Source organism: Apodemus sylvaticus, chromosome X (genome assembly GCF_947179515.1).
Source record: "Apodemus sylvaticus chromosome X, mApoSyl1.1, whole genome shotgun sequence".
NCBI classification, from domain to species: Eukaryota; Metazoa; Chordata; class Mammalia; order Rodentia; family Muridae; genus Apodemus; species Apodemus sylvaticus.
The window spans coordinates 44,431,685-44,452,334 of NC_067495.1; the positions used below are offsets into that span (position 1 = coordinate 44,431,685).

The 20,650-nt window shown below is 32.0% G+C and overlaps 1 protein-coding gene across 1 annotated transcript in view; it reads left to right on the forward strand.

Moving 5' to 3' along the window:
- The window catches only part of Dmd (dystrophin), a 1,772,476-nt gene that overhangs the window by 265,542 nt on the left and 1,486,284 nt on the right, over positions 1 to 20,650 (forward strand). Inside the window, exon 5 of the mRNA XM_052170230.1 lies at positions 558 to 686. Within this exon, the coding sequence (XP_052026190.1) occupies positions 558 to 686 (129 nt within the window). The remainder of the gene's footprint in view (positions 1 to 557; positions 687 to 20,650) is intronic.

Consider the following 20,650-nt stretch of genomic DNA (forward strand, 5'->3'; position numbering starts at 1 on the left):
TCCTAATTAGGTATTTTTTCTCATTCTCAAGAGTAGGTATCCAGGGTGTCTTATTTTCTTAAAGAAAATCAATGTTGAGAAAGCCTTTAGCAACATTTTGCTGAAGGAATGGAAAGTTCTTGGGCCTAATTTTTCAGTCTCCTGAGCTAGTTCTATTTTTATGTTCATGAAAGCTTCAGTCCATGCCAAGTTATCGACCTGATGAATTCTGGCTTTATTTACTTTGAGTTCAGAGGAAATTGCTTTTGGGTGCCCATTTTTGCCAGATCTTAGAATCTCATGCTATAGAACTGCTGAAGTTATGTCCCTTGGAAACTGAGAGTTAAATCCTACTTTCATTATTTTCTCAGTGTTTTTCCTTTCCAGAAAAACCAAAGCTGTGATTTTTTTCCATTAAAACATATTAGATTTTTACTGTCATTCATTGCTTAATGTTAAATGTTTCATTTCAACCTTTGAATTTAATGTTCTGTTTTCTAGTGAGTTTGACAGAAATCCTTCCCAATTACTAACTACATTGTTTTTCTTCTCTCTCCTCTTCTCCTACCTACTTCCAGATCACAGTCAGTCTAGCACAGGGCTATGAGCAAACTTCATCTCCTAAGCCTCGATTCAAGAGCTATGCCTTCACACAGGCTGCTTATGTCTCCACCTCTGATTCTACACAGAACCCCTTTTCTTCACAGGTCTGTCCATATTTGCTCTCCTCTCCCTTCCTAGCAAATCAGGAAAACTCTTCCCAGAAGATTTAACCATTCTTTTCTTGTTTGAAAAGTTCAGTGTTTCTATTTTCACTCCATGAGAGATTTTTTTTGTCCTATTATTAGATTCTCTCCCATATTATTGTTGTTGTGAGGGCTATCTAGGGTTAAGAAACGTTTATTCTTGATTAGGATGTAGATGTCAATTGTAACCTGGTATTCCTAATATAAATATAGTTACAAGAGTCTTTGTTACAAAATCTACCAATATTTATCAAGAAGCAGAATCTTATTTAAAACTTATGCATACAATTCTAAAACTCTGAACATATAGATAATAAGTACTAATTATACTCATTTTTTTGTTTTGGGTGATGATATTTAAATGTCTAGTTACCTTTTGTGTAAATGACATATCCTCAAACTAGATCTAGATACAAACTAGATATTCTCAATATAACTCATTCCATAAAAACATGTTCTACTAAAGTATAACCCCAATCTGTTATATATGGTCATATATATATATATATATATATATATATATATATATATATATATAGTATTTTTAAGAAAAGTTTCATGCAGACCACTTAGATTCTGTGCAAACTTTAACACTTTATACATTTTACATGAGATAATTTTCTAGTGGAGTTTTCTACATTTTCAACGTAGGAAACCTAAATATAAGAAAAATGACCCATATGTAAGTGTGAAAATGAAGTATAAGACGATTGCTAAATTTTCCAGCATTATTTTCAAGAAGAAAACTTTATTTGGCTTAGATGAGCAGTTTGAAACATCTTAAAGGAGTGAGTTTAATCAGACATAAACTAGGAATGGCAAATTAGCATTATAGGCCTGATCCTATTGGTATATTTAAAACTACACACTTTAGGACACTCAACTTTTTTTCATGTTAGTGCATTTAATGATCCAGCTATGTATCAGCTAATTGACAGAGGAGGCTCAATATTCTATACCATGAAAGATTTCCCTCAAAGGAAACATCAGTTTAGGGGCAGAGTTACGTCTTCTCAGCTGGGACAGTTTTCTTACAATGCTGAGTAAAGATGTCTAAATAAGAAAGTGTTTCAGTATTCTTCATTTTAGGTTTTACAAATTCTTGTTCTGTAATTTCAAACAAGAGTCTTCAACAGTGTCTTCTTTATCAGTAAATACAAATTTGACCTTGCCTGTCACTGAGGGCTTATATCAATGGCTTTGGCATGAGAAGTACTCTTTTTACTGCCATTTTCAATTTAAATTTATCTCCCTCTCTCCACACATCTAACCTCTTAACTCTGCTTTATTTCTTTCCCATGGAAACGACTAAGATTTAAGGGATATATCCAACATTCTGAAACAAAGAAGCATAAGGCAAGACAAAGATAGAAGAATTTTCTCCCTCATTATCACTTTACTGAGTTACACTTTCTAGGTGTTCTCTGATGCCTGTTCTGGAAGCACATTTTCCCCTCATTACCACTTCATTAGGGCCTTGCTTAGATATGACTTCTTAATGAAATAATTGCAAATGATTTTACCATTTGCAGGCTCATTTTAATCACTTTACCTTTGTCTAAATATCACTAAATACATGATATGTCATAAAATACATTTTAAGCATTTGTATTATGTGATACAAACGACTGAAATAAACCTAATGTTTAGCTTTCAAAAAAGAATCTTCTACTGCTTTTTAAATACTCTACTTCTTTTGTTGAAACTTAAGTTGTAAGAGAACAGCAATGACATGCTTTGATTATTGCTAAAGGAAGCACATTATAAGTTGATACTGCACACAGATTTGAGAACATTATTTTCACACTATAAGAGTGTTCACTGATGTCTCTGGATGAATGAGCCTACTTGTCATATTTGCAGTGAACTTAAAATTCATTGGAGTAGATTGCACCAGGCTTTGTGCAAGTAATTGGGGATATGTGGGAAAACACTAATTTTCATTTTTGTTATAAGAGAATACTGAACAGGTAACTTTCATGTGCAGAAAAAACATAAACTTCAATTATCTTTACTGGCCTCAATATCTCAGATTTCTCAGTTACATACATCTTTCTCAAACCTGAATTTTTTGCTTAACTTATTGAAATATTGTGACCTAGCTCCAAATACCAAATGCAAATGATTTAGGCTCTTATTTGTATCACCTATCTGTCATAGATTAGTGATAATCCATTTATAGCTACTCAATTCCTATTATTGTGACTTTGCGCATCACATGTACTTGATTCTTAATCTTATATTTTAAAAATCTAAAATAACCTTTGATCATTGGGTTTTCTCAATGGATCCCTTTCCCATCTAAAATTTCTATATGTAGACAAAACATTTTCCTGTTTTCTTTCTCCAAATACCTTAAGATGTTCATCTTCCTAATATATTTCCGTTTACCAAATGCCTGCTGTGGACTTTGCTTTATTTTTTCAATAAATAAATATTCTTAGTGACTAAAACTATCATTTATATTGGTGGCTTCTTCTATCAGTAAGACTTTTCAGAACTTCTAAACTTAGGGATTCCCTGATTCTGTTCTACATTGCTTTTTTAATCTGCCACATCCTCTTTCAACCCTCTTAGCATAGAAATATGTTGAGCAGGCTCTTGTTTTTTATCTGCCTATAGATTATTTTATCACTGCAATTTAATTAAGTCTTCAATCTATGTGTAAACTACAATAGTATCTATGTCTTTATTACTCTCAGTGTCTAGTTACAGCTGCATTTCTATCTCATTTCAACAACTTTTATATGCTTAAAAATTTCAGCGTGTCCTCATGTAAACTTCATTGCATTTCTCACAACCTGTTATTTGTCCTTCTTGTTACTGAAATGAAGATATGACTCAGCAGTGTTTTTGGCTTATACATGAAACATACTCTTTCATCTCTATATTGATCCTGTACTCAATAATGAGACAAATCTAGTCAACCCTTTCTTTTTACCTCATTTCTCCATTAAATTACATGCATTCGGTTTTCTTTCTGCTTCTCTGGCTAAAGCTTTCCTTTTGATTTCTCTAAACATCAAGTTATTGTATTCTTCTACTACTAGACATAACCATTATACTTCTAGCGGCAACTTTTGTGTGAGAAATATTACAGGAAAAGATTTGACTATGCCCCTATATTTTGGGCCTACAAAGATCAGGTTTACATTTGTACATTGCACACAGCTTATGGTATATTCAATTAAGAAACACGTTGATGCCTAACAATTGATTGTACGTTTTTAAACCTCACAAAGTCTAGAAGTAAGGCTTAGAAATGCTATTTGTACTTTATTTGGGTTCTTATTATTCTGTATGATTAAAGCTAGTCAGAACAACAGAAGAAGTATTTATCTCCTTCAATTCACAATCTCACAGTTTTCAAAGACTTTCAAATATATATTTCCTCTGACTAATGCAATAGAAATGTAAATTGTTTCTATCAGAATTTATTTTTTACCAGATCCACAAGTTACAGAATATTGATATAGGATGGATTTTACATGCTGAAGTTGCTAGTAACCTGCAGAGGTGAGATTTGAGCACAGTGTCATGACTTCTAAGTCAGCTGTGATATGTCTATTCCTCATGTCCTTGAACCTGACAGCAAAAAAACTTATTCTTTGCTTATCACCATTAAGTCTGCACTTTAGTCTTTTAACTTAAGTTGACACTAAAAAATATCTAGAAAGAAATCCTCATCTTTGCTTCTTATCTTTGTATTATAAGTAATAGCTGTCAATCTTAGGGTCTATGCATAAAACTAATAGAATACATAAACATTTATACATTTGTAAACTAAGAAGCAATTCAGCATTTGAAATGGTAGTAGTAAGAATAAAGAACATGAAATATTGAAGAGGTGCATATGCATAACAGAAGAAATCTATACTGCAAAATTAATATTTGCAACCACTAGTAAAATTGACTCATAATATCAAATGGGGAGGGGAACAAAGTTTGAAGTTAAGTATAGCAGAATTTTCTAGATATTTATAAAGTATGGGGTTTTGTTGAAATACAATTTGTAATACTAGATAGTTAAAATAATATTTATGGATTCATAAAATATAAAAATATGAAAGATACACCCATCATAAAATTTTATGTGCATACCCTCATTCTTGGTTTCCATATTGACATGGTTCATGCTTCCATAACTACAGCTGTACCTCAGAACTTGTCTATCTATCTCTCTATCTTTCTCTATGTATCTATCAATCTATCTATCTATCACACACACACACACACACACACACACACACACACACACACATTCATGTCCAACAAATTTTATGGAATTGATCCCTTCTTTACAGTTCTCCTCCCTCAACTCTGATTGTTACTTTTCATCATGTCTACCATGTTTCCTTTCCAGGCTCATAGCTCTTATTTTCAGAATATTGTAATTTTTTTGCAAATCCAACAAATATATCAGTTTTTCTTATAAAAATGTTCTACATTAAACATAGTGTCCATGTTCATAGAAGCTCTCCCTGTGTTCAGGTTCTTCATGAAAGGATTTAGTCAATAGAAATACCTAGTCAAATATTTATATATTCTTTTCATTTAGATAAATATATTTTATTACCCTAATCAAATCACAACTATTTACAAATATTTACAATACAGTGAACATGAAAAACTATAAATATTATTTGAACTGTACAATAAGACGTGGATATGTTATATGTGAATACTATGCTCTTTTATATAAGGCATTTTACCTTCTGCAATTTTGTTTTTGTGGTACATAATTGAATCAAGCCCTATGTGTACTGAGGGCTGACTGGAGCTTTTTAATTTATGTCATTCAAATGTTTGCTTCCTCTCCCTTCATTTTTCTTTCTATAATCCGTATAGCATCTTATAGCTGCACAGGGAATCTCTGTGATTATCACTCATCTCACCACTAATTGGCAAGTTTTAGGATTTGAATGATACTTTGAAACAAGTAGTCTCATCCAATTTATATATTTCAAATCCATTTCACTTGTATTTGATACAACAGGGTATGGATATACTGAATGTGTGCTATGTGTGCTTCTCCGTGTAAATATATAATGATAAATATTTGCATTTTTTTTCTGTTTTGAAGAGACTGGGTACAGTTATGCCCATGAATCAGTAGTACCTGGGATATAGTTGAAAATTGTCTGGGAAAAGATATGAATATATACAATTGGACAAGAGCATATGTCCTTTTGTCCTCTATGTTAAACTGACACAAAAGATTTCTTCAGTTATTAAACAGTTATGTTTTCATAAACATTTATAGTCATTCTTAGTAATTATTTGAAAAATAAAGGAATCACAGACATTTTAATAATAGAAATTGTAGGTCAAGCATTCAGAAAATAAAGAAGAGAAAGACAAACCATTTTCAAGTTACTTTTAAAATCTGAAAGGTTAGGGTTAGGTGGCTTATAATTATGAGGAATATTTGTGGTAAAATATATCTAGTGATAATGTTAAATAACATTTTTTGGTTATAAAAATTGACATGATTTTACCTTTTTTATTTTATAGCCAGTTTATGAAAAGGGTACATTAAATTCCCATTTGGCATCCTAATGGTAATATAATAACACAGTTTGTCTAAAAATTTCACTTTGATGAATAAGTGAACCAATTCTAAATGTCTTTATTTTATTGATAGTAGCATCAATGACATTAATGATAATGCTTTTTGACTGAGAGTAATTAACTAGATTTGGTGAACTGAGCAATTGAACAATGAATTTGAAATCAGAATATTTGACACTGAAGATGCTATGATTATATTTCTAAATGATTGTTGATTATTTAAACATTTATGAAGTTGATGATGAACACTAAAGTGTATTATGTTCTGTATTATTTAGGATGCTACTCTCTTCACCCATACAAAAGGCACAAAGATAATTTCTTGAATCAATGAATAATAAGTTTGATGTTTGCTCAAGGGTTTAACACACTTTTAGTAGGGAGTGAGGAAAGGCCTGCTTCGATGTTACTTTCTGATTGCCATCATGATACAGACTATTTTCTCTCAGAAAGTCTATTTCCTGTTTTTTTTCTTTTTGTTTTGTTTTTTCTCCAGATAGACACAGGGTTCATACAATTCACAGATAGTAAGTCAAAGATCTGTTTTTTCTCTTTTATTGAATTTCTTAGATCTCATTTATTTCCTGATTATGTCACTGTAGTAATATAGACTGTTCAGAACTGAAGACTTGCCCAAAAGCTATCTCACTTCACAAAGTAATGCTAAGATCAATCCTATCCAAATCACATAAGGATCGTACCGTGAATCAATGGTAGAAGCATTAAGGGCAGTATAGTGTCAGTTTCTACTGTAGTTCTCTTTGAATAGCCAATTTTTTCAACCATCATCCATAGTTTGCATTTATTTTCCAAATAACAATTACCTCTAAAGATAACATAAACTATTATTTAGTGATGGTTAAAATTGCGAAATTGATACAGTTATGTGACACACAGACTCCTTCATTAAAACCTCAGCAGAGTGCTTTCTGATCCAATGAGATTTCCATAAATAAAAAAAATTAATTTATACTATACCTAAACAAACAAGTAGAAAGAGAACTGGAAATCCTGAATTTAAAAGTAAGCTTTACTTCCTTAAAAGTGAAGATGAATGGAACAATCCTAATGTTTTAAATTTTGAGATCATTCCTGTCTAATCTATCATTTATTTCATAATCTTGTCTAATCTATCATTTCTTATTTCATAATCTTGTCTAGTAACTACCTTTATAATATCCATCATTTTATTTGGGAAAAACCAAATGAAGTACATATGTTATAATGTTTTTCTGTTTACTTATTTTTTGGGGGTCCTGCTATTTGTCCTGTGATTGAAAATATAAATTGAAAGTCTAAGTATTTACTTAGACTTCTGTTTTCCTTATAAACTAAGATATTTTTTGTCTGTTTTGTTTTTAATTTTTCAATAAATCTACGGTCTACTGAATAAATCTTCTTCTTTAATTCACATCTGAAAATGTGAAACATTTTTAAGATAATTTTATATGCTGTCCATGACTCCTTGATATAGGCAATGTGCACTTACTGTTCCTTACAATACTTAAAAATATTTTTTATTCTTTGAAAATAATCATATATTTATGGAATGGATAGTGATCATATATTAGACAAATTCATTTGATTAATTATGTTATTAATATATTTAATTTTGTCACAATTAGATAATATATATCTTTTTCTTTCAATCAGGAAGTGTTTCTTAAAATATCTATCTGGTAATCCAATTAGTAATTAAAAATGGAATATCAATCAAGTTGAATAAGAACTAGTTTTTCCATGAGAAAAAAAAAAGATGTTTGGCAATGAGGTAGTGAAATTTAGATACTTCATGTAGTAGTCAAATGTGTAACCTCATACATCAATGTTGTAAAAATCGAAATGTGAAATTTAACTTATACCTTTACAAAAAAATTAATGATTTCTAGATTTGTATAGTAATGGCATATGTATTAAACCATTAGGTTATTTTTTATATAAAATTTAGTAAGCTTATTGTCCAATATGACATGCAACCTACACCCATCAAACCATGCTTCATAAACGTTGGTTGCTGATCAGTTAAGTATCTTTAAGATCTGCCATATAGTGAAGCATATGTAATATTTTGCAACTATTATTGAGCACCTTATATAAGGAAAGTCTTGGCTAGGTTCTCCTGTTTATAGGAAAATTACCTAGAAATCATAAAATCACGACAAATTTGCTTTCAGAGTATGCTCATTTCTAAAATCATCACATTTTTCTTTTCTGACATTTTGCACTTTTTTAGAGAAAAAACAAGTATTTTGATATAATATGTGTAATAATGATATAAAATATCACCAAAGTTAATTAAATACTGTAAAGATTTTATATGGTATAAATGTATAGCATGTATCAATATATTTTTACAGTTTGGGGTATCATTCAATTTTGCATTTCTCTTATTGATGGCTATCCTTTAGCATTCATCTACATAATTTACTAAAGTTAATGAGAATTTAAGAAGCTGAGTAAACTGAGCTTTTTAAGAATTGAAGATATACTTTTGTAGTAGGATCTAATGATTTTTTGAATTTCCTCAGTTTCTGTTGTTATATCTCCCTTTTCATTTCTAAGTTTGTTAATCTGGATACTGTCTCTGTGTCCTTTGGTTAGTCTGGCTAAGGGTTTATCTATCTTGTTGATTTTCTCAAAGAACCAGCTCCTCGTTTTCTTGATTCTTTGTATGGTTCTCTTTGTTTCTACTTGATTGATTTCGGCCCTGAGTTTGACGATTTCTTGCCTTCTACTCCTCCTGGGTGAAATAGCTTCTTTTTGTTCCAGGGCTTTCAGGTGTGTCATTAAGCTGTTAGTGTATGCTCTCTCCATTTTCTTTCTGGAGGCACTCAGGGCTATGAGTTTTCCTCTTAGCACTGCTTTCATTGTGTCCCATAGATTTGAGTATGTTGTGTCTTCATTTTCATTAAATTCTAAAAAGTCTTTAATTTCTTTCTTTATTTCTTCCTTGACCAAGGTATCATTGAGTAGAATATTGTTCAGTTTCCACGTGTATGTGGGTTTTCTGTTGTTTTTGTTGCTATTGAAGACCACTTTTACTCCATAGTGATCTGATAGGAGGCATGGGATTAGTTCTATCTTCTTATATTTGTTGAGGTCTGTCTTGTGACCAATTATATGGTCGATTTTGGAGAAGGTACCATGAGGTGCTGACAAAAAGGTATATTCTTTTGCTTTAGGATAGAGTGTTATATATATATATATATATATATATATATATATATATATATGTTAAATCTAATTGGTCCAAAGCTTCAATTTGTTTCATTGTGTCCCTGTCTAGTTTCTGTTTTCCTGATTGGTCCATTGAGGAAAGTGCAGTGTTGAAGTCACCCACAATTATTGTGTTAGGTACAATGTGTGCTTTGAGCTTTAATAAAGTTTCTTTTATGAAAGAGGGTGCCCTTGCATTTGGAGCATAGATGTTCAGGACTGAGAGTTCTTCTTGTTGTGTTTTTCCTTTGACCAGCAAGAAGTGTCCCTCAGAGTCTCTGCTGATGACTTTGGGTTGAAAGTCAATTTTATCTGATATTAAAATGGCTACTCCAGCTTGTTTCCTGAGACCATTTACTTGTAAAATTGTCTTCCAGCCTTTTACTCTAAGGTAGTGTTTGTCTTTGACCCTGAGGTGTGTTTCCTGTATGCAGCAAAATGTAGGGTCCTGTTTACATATCCAGCGGTTAGTCTACATCTTTTTATTGGGGCATTGAGTCCATTGATGTTAAGAGATATTAAGGAATGGTGATTGTTACTTCCTGTCATTTTTGATGTTATTTTTTAAATTTGATTGGTTAACTTCTTTGGGTTTTATGAAAGGTTACTATCTTGCTTTTCAACACAACTGGAGAATCTGGAGGGAATGGACAGTTTCCTAGACTGATATACGACACCAAAACTAAATCAGGATCAAATAGATCAACTAAACAGTCACATAACACCTGAAGAAATAAACAGGGTCATAGAAAGTCTCCCAACCAACAAAAGCATGGGATCAGATGGCTTCAGTGCAGAGTCTTTACTTTTTTTCTTTTTATTTTTATTCGATATATTTTTTATTTACATTTCAAATTATTTCCCCTTTTCTGGGTCCCCACTCCCCACAAGTCCCATAAGCCCCCTTCCCTCCCCCTGTTCCTCCATCTACCCCTTCCCACTTCCCTGTTCTGGAGTTCCAGTATACTGTTGCACTGAGTCTTTCCAGAACCAGGGGCCACTCCTCCATTCTTTTTGGACCTCATTTAATTTGTGGATTATGTCTTGGGTATTCAAAGTTTCTAGGTTAATATCCATTTATCAGTGAGTGCAAACCATGATTGATCTTTTGAGACTGGGTTACCTCACTTAGTATGGTGTTCTCCAGCTCCATCCATTTGTCTAAGAATTTCATGAATTCATTGTTTCTAATGGTTGAATAGTACTCCATTGTGTAAATATACCACATTTTTTGTATCCATTCTTCTGTTGAGGGACACCTAGGTTCTTTCCAGCTTCTGGCTACTACAAATATGGCTGCTATGAACATAGTGGAGCATGTGTCCTTATTGGATGCTGACGAATCCTCTGGATATATGCCCAGGAGTGGTATAGCGGGGTCCTCATGAAGTGTCATGCCCGGTTATCTGAAGAACTACCAGACTGATTTCCAAAGTGGTTATAACTTCTTGAAATCCCACCAGCAGTGGAGGAGTGTTCCTTTTTCTCCACATCCTCACCAACACTTTCTGTCTCCTGAGTTTTTGACCTTAGCCATTCTGACTGTTGTGAGGTGAAATCTAAGGGTTGTTTTGATTTGCATTTTCCTAATGATTAATGATGTTGAAAATTTCTTTTTTTTTTTAACTTTTTTTATTCGATATATTTTTTATTTACATTTCAAATGATTTCCCCTTTTCTAGCCCCCCACTCCCCAAAAGTCCCTCAAGCCCCCTTCTCTCCCCCTGTCCTCCCACCCACCCCTTCCCACTTCCCCGTTCTGGTTTTGCCCTATACTGCTTCACTGAGTCTTTCCAGAACCTTGGGCAGGGCTATATAGATAGATATACAAAGAAACCCTGTCTTGAAAACCCAAAAAATAAAAGAAAAAAAGAAAGAATGAAAAGAAAAAGAAATTATCTAATAAAAAAAGACATGTTTTTGGATACAGCAGAAGGATGGATGTTGTTTTCATATCTATTCTGTTAATCTTTTTCCTAATATTAGGTAATTAAGATTAATGAATTTGAGGGATTTCAATGAATAGTATTTGTCAGTTCCTATTACTTTGCTTTTGTAGTGTGTGTGTGTGTGTGTGTGTGTGTGTGCCTTCTTTTGATTTACTATTCTTGAATTATGTATTCCTTGTGTTTTCTTGGGTATTGTTATCCTCCTTAGTTTAGAATTCCTTCAAGTGCCTTTGTTGATATGCATTCTAGTTAGATGGTACTTACATTTGGTGTTTTTCAAAAAATAGCTTATTTCTACATCTATTGTGATTGAAAGTTTTGATCAAAATAATAGTCTGAGCAGTCATCTCTGGTCTCTTAAAGTCTATTGAACATCTACCCAGGCCTTTCTAGCTTTTAGAGTATCTACTGAACAGTCATCTGTTATTTTAACAGGTCTAGCTTTATATGGGGCTTGGTATTTTTCCTTCATAGATTTTAATATTTTTGTCTGTTCTGTGCTTTTCAAGTTTTGATTATTTTTTCCCAAGGTAAATTTCTTGTCTCCTCAAGTCTATTTGGTGTTCTGTATGCATCTTGTACATTTAGAGATTTTTCCTTCTTAGTTTAGGAAAAGTTTCTCCATTGATTCTTGGAAAATATTATCTGGACCTTTTACCTGGATTTATTTTCCTTCCTCTATTCCTATTATTTTTAGATTAAGTTTTTTCAAAGTGTCAGATTTCCTTAATGTTTTGTGCCAGGATTTGTGTACCAGGATTTTTTGTTAAGATTTAATACTTTCTTTGACCAAGGTATCTTTGTGATCTTCATGCCATTAATATCCAAGATTCCTTCTCTAATATTCTGTTGTTGAGCCTTGCCTCTGAGTTTCAAGTTCAAATTTCTAAATTTTTCATTTTCAACTTCCCTCCTTTTAAATTTCCTGTATTGATATGATTTTTGCTTTCAGATCCTCATTTTCTTCTACTGTTTTTGTTTTTATTCATTCTTTTCAGGATTTTTTTCTTTCCTTCTTTAAGGACTTCTATCATATTCATAAAGGCTACTTAAAGCCTTTGTCTTGTGCTTCAGCTATATTGCCTTCCTTAGGACTTTTTTAGTTATGAAGCAGTGACATATTGACCTGGATGATGTTAATGGCATATTTACATTGACATCTAAGTTTCTGGGTTTGTAAAGGTTGTAATTCTTGTTGATGATATCTGACCTTGTCTTTTTTGTTGGGTGTTTTGATCCATGGCTTTTGTTGCCTTCTATGTTTCTTATGAAAGTATGGTGGCCCTGTGTGGCCTGATAGGAAATTCTTCTTGTTTCCTGGTAGGTGTGGCTGTCAGGGGTTCTAGGTAAACTATGTTTCTAGGTATATGGAGCTGACACTTAAAGATGGGCATTGGTTTGGGGCTTGAGGAAATCCACAAAAGTGAGAAAATCAGTCGGTGCTACTATGATTTGCTTTCTTTACTGTGAATGGGGGCAAACCATGAGGATAGGCCACACAGTAGGTAGTTTGCTACAGAGCTAGGGATGAGAATGGATGTTAGATATGGAGGAGTTGAGCAAAAATGAAGATCCAAAGCTTGCTAACCCTGCTTTGTTGGCCTACCTGCTTCACTGTCAAGATAAGCTAAAAGGGTTCAGAGAGAATGCCTATTGGTATTAACAAGCTATGGTGTCAGAAAAAGTTTGTGGGAAGATTGGAGGCAAAAATTCTGTGTGTTTCTCTGGAGATGGAGTCAGGGAGGAATGCAAGGTTATAGCAGGTAGTCTCTTATACAGCTGGTGTTTATGAAACAGGGATTTGATTTGGAATGTAGGAGGGAAGGGTGAAAATATGTAGTTATTTGATTCCTTGGCTTACAATTCTGGAGTTCCCATTAAATGCATGCTGATATTACAGACCTTAATAATGAGATGAATAGGAGGAAGGACGATTAGAGGAAAAAGTATATATGATCCTTTATATGTGTGTTCAGAGAAGAAGGGAAGACTTCAACAGGAAGTCTGCTACATAGCTGAGGATGAGGCTGGACTTGGAGGACAGAAGTGAAAGGTGAATATCTGCAGATACCTTGTCTTCTTTTCTGGTTTGAGTCTCTTAACCATTTATTAATCTCATAAACTTCACAGAATCAGTCAACACTTTCCTTATCAAAACATGCTCCTAATGCAACAAGCAGAAACTAGAGCTTGAAAGATATTAACTTCCCATATAGACTCACAACAATAAGCACTATTTGTAAGTTGATGCCTCTCAAATATTTATGTCAGCTCAGAACAACCTACTCAATTCAAAACTTTGGTATAGGTAGATTCATACTCAAAAACATCTCAAAACTGACCAGATTAAGACCAGACTCTCATTTATCTTTCAGAAGGTTGTAAGAATATGTTTATACATGCCTTAGAGATGAGCACAACAGAGTAAAATTGCTTTCTCATGTTTTATACCCAATTTGTTCTTATAAAATTACAGCCTTTCCTAGCTAAATTAAGAAATATTATGTTTGCTTATAAAAATGTTATAAGTTGTAATATTCATATTTGAGGATATACCTAACTTATAATAAATAGACACAATATACCTAATTACTATAGTTTCTTATTTCCATTCACGACAAAGATTATGTATTTCTATAATTATTTCCTCAAATATGTTGAAAACTCTAAAATTAAAACAAGTAAGCAAGCAAACAAACAAACAAACAATAAAATCTTATCTGGTTTTCTGCATTTTTATCTATAACTCATTTTACTCTCTGCCAAATACAAATTAGTTATGATAAAATATCATCAGGGAAGGTAATTTTCAGTTTATTCTTTTTACTTGAAAAAATGATAAATACACTCACAGGCAGGGAGTGCCATATTTGCAATTCAGACTTTCTGATGTCTCACATGACAAAAAAATAAAGGATGTTTGATGTAAACCTCTAGTCAACTAAATCAATATTTTAAAAATAAATAAAGTTAGAATAAGTCAATATTATAAATTTTTATTAATTTCATTTTCTTTAATTTTTCTAGCACTTTCAAGTGCTTCCTTAGTTGTTCAGCTTACAAGGATATAATTTATTTATTTATTTATTTTGGCATTTTAGCAGCCCTCCTTTACTTGCCTTAAGTTCCTTGTTTGTGTGCTAATGAGTTGTGAAAAGGCCAATTGGAAGATAAATAAGACCTTCAGATAATCCATACTCTGATAAACTGTCCCTATGGAAATTGGCAGTTGATAGTTCTTTTATGACTGAGGAAAAAAATAAGCAAAGTCGGCCAAGTGCATGGAAAACACAAGTTAATAAAATTATAAAAGAAGTTTACAGGGCAATTGCAATCCTTTCACACAAATGTCATTTGTATGCCTCCAGGCTTAGGCATGATTTGATTATCAGGAAAAGTTTTATAGGTCAGATTGTGTTGTGTCCTAGCATTTGTAAATCACAACATTGTAAATATAGAGGTTACTATTTCTCTTCTGTATAAATTTGATTTCCTTTTCTGGATTTACTTTGTCACAAACCAAACCAAACATATCTCTCTGTCATTTTATGCTTAATCTCTTTGACACTGCCAATGTGTAAAGATTTTCAGTTGCTACCCAAGTTTAATATTTGAATTATTAGTATTAGAGGTAGAAACTTGACCAAAGTTCTCAGACTTTTCTTTCATCACTTACAGTAAGACTTTATGCTTTCTTTTAAGGTTTAAGAGCCTTAAGATCAAAACCTTTAATTGACCATGAGACCCTTGACTTGCAAACCTTAAAGCATGCTTTATATCTTAGGGGCAGATAAAAATAAGAAAATGACTTCCTACTGCCTTAAGCTGACTCCATTCATAGGCCATCTGGAGTACCTTCACCAATAGGGAAGACAAGTTTTATTACTTTCCTTCAGGCACAGGACAGAATTTTGGGACTGATAATGAAATCTAGTAGACTTCATAAAGCTTGATATCATTAGTTTCTTTCTTACAAATACCAAACTTTATGGCCTGAAATACAAGATCTCTTTTGTTGAAGTAAATTAGAAAGCAAACAGTATACCAATAAATCAGCAAGTACAATAAATAGAAACAACATGCTATTTATGTTCTTTGTTCAAATACAAAAATACTATGACTTTAGCCTAGTTTTATGAGACACAATGTCCTTATATTAACATAAAATTAAAAATTATGATATATTTCATTTAATAAAGATATATCATTTTATTTTTAGATTTTATTATGATTATCCTCATCATTAGCGTGTGTGTGTTTGTGTGTATGATGTATATTTTTAAGTATAGGTGTAAACATGCTATACTGCAGGTGTAGAAATCTGTGGAGAAATTTCAGTGGTCAGTCCTGCATTACAGCCTTTTGAGGAGGTCCCTCACTCTTGTTCCTACTATGCTTCATACACCAGAAACTTTGGCTCGCCTTTCCCAGGGCATTTGTTTCTCTGCCTGACACCTCAATTTAGATGTGTTGATGGTAGACATGGATGTCACTTCATCTGACTTTTTTATGTGGCGTCTAAGGAATAAACCCAGGTTGTCAGACTTGTCAACTCTATATTTTTAGGCATGGGGACATCTTGCCAGTCGAGTATCTCTTATTTCCTATTATATCCCTGACACAAACAAAATAAACAGGTAGTCTAATCTAATGGTGTTTACCTTCTTTCTCCTTGTGAGTCATCTTTTCTGAAATGTCATAGCACACCATTATTTGTTGCAAGATATTTCCTATCCATTCACAGTGAGGCAATGAGAGGCCAGTGATTGGAGGGGAGAGAGGAGGAGGAGCTAATGGAAGTCTGTCCTTTCTCCCACTCACTCTTTATTTCTCTCCCTCTCCCTCCCTCTCTCTTTCTCTCTCAATGTATTTATATGATATAATATAATATACATTATATTATATATTAAATAAAATATATAAATATATTAAACATGCAGTCAACATTGGACATATGTATGTACGTTTGTGTGTGTGTATATATATATATATATATATATATATATATATATATATATATTACTGCTTGAGGAACTGTATTAAAAAGTTGAAAACTACTGGATTAGTGTCTGTAGTTACCATGAAGCTAGCTGTAAGTTATTTTTCAATGGATTTGAATTAATAAAATATTGGGAAAATGATCACTCATGATAATAATAGACTATGCTATCCAGTATATATTTATGTAATATATTTAATATATAATTAGGTATATATTAAATATACCTAATTATATATTATGGTTGAATAATTATATATAACCATAAACTAATTATTATATGATTAATTATATATTAAATACATTTTATTTATTTATATATATCTACACTGGTCTCCCAATGAATGAATTTGTTAATAAATTACAAATTAAGGAATTGATAGCCAGTACATATATGAACAACCTAAGGTGGCATTGCGGCATATTTTCAAATTAAGGTTGGAGTCTTAATGATAAATGTAAAATGTACCTTAAGATGTTCTGCATGGAATTTTCTTGGCATTTACTGAGATGGATAAAACTAACTTTGAAAATTGACTTACCTCATTAAGAGTATGAAAATGAGACGATGGTATCAGCAAATACCTAATTTTGTGGTTAAGAATTCATTCTTAGATATTATGTTAGTTTTTTTCAAATACACTTTTATTCAAATTTCAACCCTTACAAACTAACATTATTTTTAATATTTTAGATGGGTCATACTTTTTTCTTCCATTAATGAAATATCATGGTGGGTTAGGTCAGAACCCAGTTTCTTTCTCTTTCAGAAATATTTTTCTTAGAATCTGGGTATTTAAATAAGCTTAAATCCTTACTGATCCAGGAAGCCAAAGTCTACTTTGCCTTCTGTTCTGTAATACACTAGGATATCGCCTTTACATCTCTGATTAAGGATCAAGGATCAAAGATCACCACGCTTTATTTGGGCATTTGAAAATGATAAAAAGACAAAGAGGAGACCATATCCATTTTTTTTATGACTCACAGATTCTCATACCTTCTATCCCATTAGTCAGTAAATGATCACATGTCACAGTTAGCTGCAAGCATAGGGGAGAAAAGGTGATTTATTTCTGAGAATGTCAAAAAGACTCCTAAACTTTTTATTAATATCTGAGACACAGAGCAGAACAGACAGTAGAAGAATAACTGCTTTTGCAATTTTCCAGGGTTCCTAGATATCGTGACTGATACTTTTGACTATAGAACATTCTATTTAATAGGATTTCAATACAATTTAAAAATAAAATGTACCCATTTATATACAAACATAAACATAAAATAGATTAGTTTTTTTCTTATTAAACAGAAGATAACAATCATATAAAGATGTTTCAGTGAGAAAGTTTGCAGTGTACAGTATTGCCAAACAAACACCAAAAGCAATAATTGCTTTAATAAAACAGGTAGAATTTGTGTTGTTGACATTTCATAAAAATTCTAAGCTTTAATTTATGTTCAATTCCCTTGTCTCAACATTAGAAGATATGTACCTATGCCTAGGCTATATATTGCACATCTCCTCATCTTTCACAATGTGATTTCAGTGTCTATGACTGGCAAACACAATTTGAATATATTCTTGATTTGTGATTCTCTCATATACTAGAAAGCATTTTTTTTTAGTGGTTTGAAAACTATTAACTCTGAATTTGTAGGAATGCTACATATATGCACACATTATTATTTAGAAGTTCTTGTCAAATATTTTATAAAGGTATTCGTTCACAGATTTTTTAAATGTATTTAATTCATTCAAGGATATTTCTCAGATTGTGGGACTATATGTTTTCTTGAAATAAAAAAAAAATCTAATTATAAATTAAAGATCAGCCAGTTACCTTTTAGACCATATGCCAGTTAGGCAACATTGCTACTGCCATTTCCTCATCCTACTCCTTCGCCTCCTGATATATTGTTATGAATAAAGATATAATGCATATTAAATTATTGGAAAATTAAGTGACACTAAGTGGTCAAAAAAACAACAGCTGTTGTTATTGCTAGTATATATGTAATAGATGTTATTTTTTGTGGTTTAATATTGTCATAACGTCAGATTTTACTCCTAAATCCTCATTAAGACTTAGTTTTGAACTATATGTAAGCACAAGTATTTTTTAAAACTAGCTATTTATGGATAGCATTAGAATAAATGCTGTGTACATTGTGTTATGATGGATTAATTTCTCATGAATCATTTCTATAATCATTATTATACTTCAATAAAACCCTGGTTTTAATGTTCCACAATAAACTCAAGGAAATGGGACAAGAATATCTCCAGACATAAATCATGTTTCCTACCCATTGTGCTTCTATTATTTACTAAAAGTGATACTTGTTTATCTATCCATAATCCTTAAGGTCTAGTATAATTCTTCACAGAGGGATAAAAGATTATGCATTATACAAAATTTCATAATCTATGATTTGACTTAGATCATATAAAATAATTATGACACATTTAAATGAACTGAGAATAAACAGTTTGAAAATGTAAGAAGACAACGAGGAAAGTATTTTTAACCATATTAAGTATAGTATAGTATTTCATTTTGAGTTTTGAACTTGGGAATAATGCCAAAACTGAGCAGTTTTCTTTTCTGTTCTCTCTGTGTCTATTCAGGGAGCTGAAGATTTGTATCAGTTTGAATAACCAAAAGTAGCTTTCTAAAGTATATTTAGTTTTACATATATTCTAAAGGCATTTCAAAAAGTATATACCTTTTAAAGTTTGTCCCTAAATACAATCCTGCAAATATCCGTAAAGCATAAAATACCTTTAAATATTTAAACAATTTGCAGAATGGTAAAATGCAGTTCTGTTATTGAAATCATTCTTTTCCAAGTGTATCATTTACAGATAATTGCTAGAATATAAGATTTGTAGTTCTTTAAAATTTTTAATCAGTTCTTGTTTGAGTTGAAAACTGTATCTACAAAAACTAACATAAATCTACATGCATTGTTTTCAGTTTTGTAGGGTCATTTTTTTTTTCTACACTAATATTCTGACCCATGAAATTGGATAATACAGTGACTTCAAGGCTAGGTAAAAGTTTTAAAGATTTTATATTTGTAAATACATAAACTTCTTTATAATTATGACAAATTTTATGTTTTTTATACCATGTTAAACATCATATCACTGCTTAATAAACTTGACATATTGTTCATTCAGTACTTAGCATTATACTCAATCAAGGTTTCTATTTTGCCATGCAATTTTAGTTAGGAAAATAAATGTGAATTCAAACTTATCAGGCTATACATTTTGCTTTTTGTAGCTTCCATGTTCCTATGGATTGCATTCCTATTAGCACGTGGAAGCACAAAATGAACCCAGTTGTTTGTATTTCATCTCATGTTAAGGACACATTAGAATTCTCTTCATCTTCATTTAACTGATTAAGTCTCCAGAAATGACTCTGTATAGTTTTACATTTCTTTTGTGCATTATCAATTTCAGCATAAGTGGTTGGATCACTTAGGGATCTTGTATCAGCAAAGAAGGTGATGGCCAATACCCATGATCATCCATGTTAAACTACAGACGACAGGAGTTGTTGCTGTGATAGCTTCATAGATATTGTATGTTTCCTCTGTATAAGGGACTGACAAAAGAAGGCCATTTTTTATTACTGAAAATTACCCAGTTTCACTCTCATAAAGTACAAAAAAGGCTGTTTATACAGGAGCCCTCAAAGACGAAACAATTTCTGTAAGGTTTGGAGCTAAAATGCGGCTCCTTGGTGTATTGTCTCCTTTCTTCTCAAAATAATCTCCACAGTAAGTGTCAAGTGAAAATTAAAGAAAGCAGTTACAAAAAAAAAAAGTACTCAAGAGTTAATGCTTATTTTCATGCTTCATTCTATCATCTATTTGTCTATAACTCATACTTCTGTGCAAAACCTGTTTCAGTATTTTTCTTCAAATTTTGGAAGTATAGGAACCTAATTTCCATGCACTTGATTTAAAAAATATACAGATATTCTCTGTATTTGGTTTTTTTTTTTTTTTTTGCCATTGAGTTAATTTTTTTTGTCTTTTTTTATTCGATATATTTTTTATTTACATTTCAAATGATTTCCCCTTTTCTAGCCCCCCACTCCCCAAAAGTCCCATAAGCCCCCTTTTCTCCCCCTGTCCTTCCACCCACCCCTTCCCACTTCCCCGTTCTGGTT